Here is a 7,062-nt window from a genome sequence, read left to right on the forward strand (position 1 = left end):
TCACGGGTGAAGGGAAAAACTCGGGCGAGGCTGTGGAGAAGTGGAACAACGAAGCAATGGAAGAATACTTCGATGTCACCGGATACAACAAGAGTAAAATGGCTCTTGCAAGGCTAAAGATAGTAGAAACAACCAGAGTGGCATGGACAAACCACTGCGAGACGACCAACCATATGGATCGAAATACCCATACATTGATTGATCTCAAGGCTTATCTAAGGAAGAGATTTTGTCCTCCCCTGACTTTTTGGAAACCAAGATGAATGAATTCTTGGAGTTGACTCAGGGGGAGTAGAACTATTGAAGAGTATTTGCTCTCCTCCTCAAATACTCACCATCGTTGGATGAAGAACAGCTGATGGCCAGGTTCATTCGAGGAATGAACAAATCTTTGGACACCGTGGTCAAGAATGCCAAGCCAATTTCAATGGCTAAAGCAATGAGGATGGCAAAGGACTTCACCAAGGCCTTTGTTGTGAAGGTCCCACCAAAGCCAGCTCCCTCATCCTTCAAAAGATTCCAAACACCAGGAAGTTCTTCCAACCTTCCGCCTCCAAAGAGACGTCCCAATCAGAATCAAGAGACGGGAAATTTCAGGAATTAAGGAAGATCTTTTCCTCAAAGCTCTTTTCTAGGAACCCTAGCTCTTTCTAGAATGCAGAGGGAAGAGCTTCAGAGTGAAAACAAGTGTTTCGGTTGTCAAGGGTTTGGGCACCAGCTCAAGGATTGCCAACTCCTTCTATGGGCCAAGGAAGCCAAGGTCCCAGAGTTCAGAGACAGACTCCTTCGTATCAGTCCAATCAGGGTTCCCCTCACCCAAACCAGGGCAACCCCACAAGAGTGCCAGTGTAGCCTGTAGCCTCAATGCAAAGTAGTCTCAGAACTCCCTCCCAAAATTGGGAAAACCAAAGAGAGAGAGTTCCACCTCAGACTACGGCAGCTAAAGCCGTCACAATAGCTAAGGAAGTAGAGGAAGAAAAAGGATTGATCTATGTCACCAGGGGCCAAATCGTCAATTCTCAGTCCTCCAAACTCCATCAGAGTACAAGGGTAAGCAATTCAAATTTTTGATTGATTCAGGTAGTACACATTCTTTTATTTCCCCAGGATGTCTACGTAAGTTAGTCCTAAATCAAAAATGAGGGAAATCTATGCAAATGAAATTGGATAGTGGAAAGATTCTTTTCACACACCTTGAGACAGACCGTATTCAATTTAATCTAGATGGGAACGTAACATTAACACATACACACAATCAAGACACTTGCACGAAACATGCACGCGTGAAGACATTACACAATCACACATACGTATGTATGTGCACACACAATCCCACACATATGTATGTAAAAGAGAAGACAAAAGACATTGTATATAAGATACACTTATTTAAGAGTGAACACACCTCATCATGCATCCCCATGTATTAAAATTTAATTAAAAATATATATTTATAGGTGTTTATTTATTTTATAAATGCACATGTATATATAGGTATACGTCTCCAAATATCATAAAACATAATATTATAGATAATCTATATTTACATGTGGGTGTGTGTGTGTGTGTGAGAGAGAGAGAGAGAGAGAGAGAGAGAGAGTGTGTGTGTGTGTGTGTGAGTGTGCACGTGTGCATGAGAAAGAAGTGTGTTTGTGTGTGTGCATGAATGTATGTAAGAGAAAGAGAGAGAGGTTCTATATGTGGGTGAGTGTGTGTGCATAAATGTATGTAAGAAAGAGAGAGAGAGTTTCTATATGTGGGAGAGTGTGTGTGAGAAGAGATACTCTGTGTGTGTGTGTGTGTGTGTGTGTGTGTGTGTGTGTGTGTGTGTGTATAGAGGGGAGAGAGAGAGAGAGAGAGAGAGAGAGAGAAACACACAGAGAGACAGAGACGTGGAAGTCTATGTGTGAGAGTGTGGGGGGGAAAGAGTGTGTGTTTGCATTAGTACATGTGCATGTGTGTACATGTGTGCGTGTGTGTGTGTGTAAGAGAGAGAGAGAGAGAGAGAGAGAGTTTCTACATTTGAGAGTGTGTGTCTATGTATGTGAGAGAAAGAGGGTGTGCATGTGCATGTGCATGTGCATGTGTGTGTGTGTGTGTGTGTGTGTGTGAGAGAGAGAGAGAGAGAGAGAGAGAGAGAGAGATAACATGTAAGATGCATTTATTTGAGAGTGAGTACACCTCACCACTCATCCCTACCATTAAAATTTAATCTAAATTTTAATTAATTAAAATTATATATATGTGTGTAAATCTATTTGAGCGTGTGTGTGTGTGTGTGTGTGTGTGTGTGTGTGTGTGAGAGAGAGAGAGAGAGAGAGAGAGCGAGAGAGAGAGAGAGAGTTTCTATGTAAGAGAGAGTGTGCGTGAAGAGAGAGGGAGTGTGTGTGCATGAGAGAGAGAGAGAGAGGTGGAGAATTTCTATGTAGGAGATAGTTTGTGTGGGAGGAGAGAGTGTGTGTTTGCATTAGTGTATGTACAGTGTGTACATATGTGTGTGTGTGAGAGAGAGAGAGGCAGATAATTTCTATGTACGAGATAGTTTGTGTAGGAGGAGAGAGTGTGCATTTGCATTAGTGTATATGCGGTGTGTACGTGTGTGTGTGTGTGTGTGTGTGTAAGAGAGAGAGAGAGAGAGAGAGAGAGAGTATGCATATATGTGCGTACATTTGCTTCTATGTGTAGAATGTACTTGAGAGAGAGAGAGAGAGAGAGAGAGAGAGAGAGAGAGATGTAACGAGGGAAAGGGTGAAAAAAGAGAGAAAGAGAGCGAGAGATAGAGAATAAAAAGTAGCTTTTAATAAAATATAAACATAATTTGTGTGTGTGCATGTGTTTCCATGTGTGTATGATATATCTATCTATATATTTAAAAGTGACTACAACTTATCACCCATCTCCGCACGTTAAAATTTAATCAAAATCAATTAAATTATGTCGATGTTTGTATTCATATTTTTAAATACATGTATATATGTATAGGTATATGTGTCTGTGTATAGGTATATGTATCTAAAACATAATATTGTATATACTATATATTTACATATGTGTGTGTGTGCGTGAGAGAGAGAGAGAGAGAGAGAGAGAGAGAGAGAAAGAGAGTGTATGTGTATGTTTGTATACGCGCATGTGTGTGTGTGTGTGTATGTGTGTGTGTGTGTGTGTGTGTGAGAGAGAGAGAGAGAGAGAGAGAGAGCGCTTCTATGTGTGGGAAATTGTAAGAAGAGATAGGGAGTGTGTGCATGTGTGTGTGTGTGTGTGTGTGTGAGAGAGAGAGAGAGAGAGAGAGAGAGAGAGAGAGCGGGTGTGTATATGTGTGTGCATGTGTGAGAGAGAGAGTTTCAACATTTGAGAGTGTGTGTACGCGACAGAGAGAGGGACAGGGTCATATGCATGTGCATGTGCATGTGTGTGTGTGAAAGAGAGAGACAGAGAGAGAGAGAGAGAGAGAGAGAGAGAGAGAGAGATGGTTGTAGAGAGGGAATAGTTCTTTTCTGGAACCTTGGTCGGCCACAACAATGTGCGGGCGCAATACTAGTAATATTTATGCTTACTATATATATACATATAGATAATATTCGTATGTTTTTATGTGGTCTGAGTTCTCTCTCTTGCACGTGCAAGGTCAACTCTCAACTTGGCTGCTGAGGCTGATCGAGTGGAAAATCATAATAGCACGAGAGAGGATGAACGTTAGAGCTCTTAGCATCACTAATCTTCCACTAATCTAAGATTAACAATCAATTACTAACGCTCTTCCTGGTCGCTTGCATGGCCGCCGCATCAGGTTTTCCCCAGCCTAACGCGTGGCAGATGCATGCTCATGCTAGGCCCTCTTTGCTTCAGTTCAACTCCCCGATTCGTCCGGTCGACCTCAATGGTTTTGCTCCATGTCCTGTGAGCTTTCCCTCTCCACCTCCTGCAGTATACGAAGCCTTCCATGGCCGTTCCAAGGAAGCTGCTCTCAAGGTACATGATGCTGACTCCGGTCCAGCCCAGAAACCCCCTCCTCCTCTAGCGGGCGCCCACGGACTTCCTTCCTCTGATCGTCTCTGTAGCGGTAGCCTTGGTGTTGCTAGAGCAGGCGCGCAGGAGACTCTCATGATGGAGGTAAGCCCTCAGTCACTCTTCCTTCTTCCCAAATCAGAAGGATTCAGCATGATATGGAAAACAGGGCACTTATCGGACTGTTGGCGGGTCCTAGACCCCCTGCAGAGGCGATTAGAAGTTGGATTCGATTTTAGTGGGGTGCGCTTGGTGCTGAAGTGGAGACCATCCAGGCTCTCCCTAAAAACCATTATCTGTTTGTCTTCAAGCTCCTGCAAATGGCGTTTGATGTCCTCAGCAGCAGAGGCCAGTGGCTCATCCGTAACTCCCCCCTTAGCTTATTTCGCTAGAATAAAGACTTCAATCCCGAAGCCTCTGCCTTGGTTAATTACCCTGTCTGGGTAGAGTTTCCTAATCTGCCCCTCCACTACCATAATCACCTTGGAGTTATTGGCTCTAAGCTTGGGAAAGTTCTGGGAGGTAAACCCCGCTCTGATTATGTGCCTTCATGGCACCCTCAAGTTCTCATAGAAATGGACATCTCTATGGATTTACCCTCAGCTATTGACATCTTCACTGGCGATGGTGAACACCTTGAGCAAGCCATAGTTTACAAATACCTACCCTCTGCCTGCTTTCACTGTGGTGCCAATGGACACTTCGTCTCAGAAACTGCCCTCACCCCGGATAATGCTCCTTCCCCAACTTCTCCAGATTCCACCCCTCTTCAGCAAGTCCCTAAAGTAGCAAGAGACACCCCCCCCCTAAGAGGGCGGCCAAAGAGATCTGGCAGGATCAGACTAAGCCCAGGATGAAATCTGTCAATAGATTTGCTCTCCTAGCTTCTTTACCAGAGTGGGTGGACTCTGAGGTAGAAGAGTCTCTTCTCTCCGACTCTGATGAAGAAGCCGAGGTGGATAAATCGCTGGAAGACCAGGTCAATGAAAATGACCAAACTACAATGCTAGAACTGAATGCAAATTCTCAGGCGGGAGACACCTCTGCTTATAAAGGTAAGGAAGTGCAAGTGGAGGGGGATGGGATTTCCACTCCTATGGAGATCCACAAAGACCACAAAAGACTAATGCAAGCTGCTTCTCAAGCATCGCCCATGAGATCTCAGGCTAAGAAATCCATTAAGAAGTCCCATAAATGAGGATTGTTTCTTGGAATATCAAGGGTCTGTCAGACCCCAATAAGGCTAGGAAATTGAAACAATGGTTTCGCATTAACAAATTGGAGATAATAGCACTTCAGGAGGTCAAAGCAACTGGCAACGACCTTCTTATCCGTCATAAGGAGGTCTCAGAGGATCACAGATGGTTCTCTTCGACTCATTCCAGGGATTCTGGAGGAGCTGTTCTGGGAGTTCCTGTTAGTTGGGGTGTTGCTCCTAACTCGGTTGTTGGGGGTATGAATTGGATTTCAGCCAAGTTAGATAAGCCAGTCAAAATGCAGATTTGTTCCATCTATGCAGGGGGTACGACTGCTGACAGAGCCAATCTGTGGAGTGAGCTCAAGGCGATGGATGGCCCAGCAGTTATTGTTGGAGATTTCAACATGGTGGAGTCTTCAGCGGATAGATACAAAGGCCTGGGCCAGGTAATCAAGGGTCTAGAGAAAGAGAGGTGGACTCAAGTCAAAGAGCACTTTTCTTTGTGGGATTTAGGTGAGGAAGCTAAGTTCACTTGGCAGAACTACTCCTCTGGTGATAACGCCAGGAAGGCTAGATTAGATAGATGTTACATTTCTTCGAAAATAGCCAATATTTACTCCAGGGTTAAGTCTAAACCTAAATACTCCTCCTGTTTGTCGGATCATTATCCTCTGATAGTTACCTTGGATGATAAAGCCACCAAGATCAGAAACTCTTGGTTCCACACTGATGCTTCCCTCTTCCAGCTAAAGGTGGTGCAGAAAGGACTCAAGAAGATTTGGCTGAATGCATTCTGCAATGCTCACTCCCCAGCCGCGGCTTGGTCTCAAGCTCTGAGGGAGACTCAAAAAGCTCTCACTGGTTTTAGGAAGGAGGTGACTATCATAAGAAGGAAAAGAAGAGAAGCTACCTATCAACAGCTTATGGAACTTGAAGCCAAGACCAATGCTGTAGCGGAGGCCCAAGAGGAGATTACCAGGTTGAGGGCCCATATTAGATTTGAGGAGGAGCTGGCCTTCAAACATGCCACGATTTTCTTCAGAGAATGGTGGGCTGGCAGGATTGACCGTCCGTCTAAAGAAATGTTCAAGATTCTTAGGAAAAAACAAGTTAAGGACCTAGTACCTCTGCTGACCAAACCAGTGATGGTGCTGCCAGAACTGAGGAGGAAAACTGTGTGCTAGTTCGCAATCACTTTCAAAAGCTCTTCAGTGCACCGGAGCAGTCCTCTGAGCAGAAGGCTGAGGCCCGCGATTCGGCCTGGGAGGCTAGACCTAAAGTCATCTCTGTTGAGTTGTCAAGGTAGCTTGATGTGCCTATTTCAATCTCAGAAATTAAGATGGCCATTGAGAGCTTGAAACCAAATAGAACTCCGGCGGGCTTGGATGGAATGCCGGGTGAGTTTTTCCATGCCTTTAAAGACTGGATTGCCCCATTCATCCAGAGGGTTTGGGAAGAATCTGTGAAGTATTCGGCTTTGCCCACCAATATTAATGCTGGAGTGATAAAACTGATTCACAAACAAGGGCCTAAGGAGCTCCTAGAAAACTAGAGGTCACTGACGATGCTGAATTCTGTATACAAAGTGTTAGCCAAAGTAATAGCGTTCAGAATCACACCCAGCTTAATGAGGCACATGTCAACAGAGCAGAAAGGTTTTATCCGAGGAAGGAGACTCATTGAAGCTGTCATTGCAATTTGGGAAGGAGTAGAGCATGCTCAGGAAAAAGGGATTGACTTTATCTTTGCCAAAGTTGATTTTGACAAAGCCTATGAGACAGGCTTGATTGGAGCTTTGTATTGCTCAATTTGGAAAAGATGGGGTATGGCCCGGGCTTGATCCAGTTTGTAAAAAC

The 7,062-nt window shown here is 44.4% G+C and overlaps 1 protein-coding gene across 1 annotated transcript; it reads left to right on the plus strand.

Moving 5' to 3' along the window:
- Positions 1–4,861: 4,861 nt before the first annotated feature.
- Positions 4,862–6,390, plus strand: LOC147613735 (uncharacterized). The gene is made up of 2 exons (XM_086781301.1): positions 4,862–5,063; positions 5,240–6,390. Exons 1-2 carry the CDS (start codon positions 4,862–4,864, stop codon positions 6,388–6,390), a joined length of 1,353 nt encoding a protein of 450 aa, XP_086637427.1.
- Positions 6,391–7,062: the final 672 nt, after the last annotated feature.

This window comes from Cibotium barometz, chromosome 43 (genome assembly GCF_041138505.1).
Source record: "Cibotium barometz isolate CiBa-2024 chromosome 43, ASM4113850v1, whole genome shotgun sequence".
NCBI lineage: Eukaryota > Viridiplantae > Streptophyta > Polypodiopsida > Cyatheales > Cibotiaceae > Cibotium > Cibotium barometz.

Excerpts from the sequence above, each read along its gene's own strand:
- LOC147613735 (XM_086781301.1), top strand. The coding sequence starts at position 4,862 with ATGAAATCTGTCAATAGATTTGCTCTCCTAGCTTCTTTACCAGAGTGG. Across the intron at positions 5,064-5,239 it reads AGACACCTCTGCTTATAAAG|ACCCCAATAAGGCTAGGAAA; the intron begins GTAAGGAAGTGC and ends AGGGTCTGTCAG.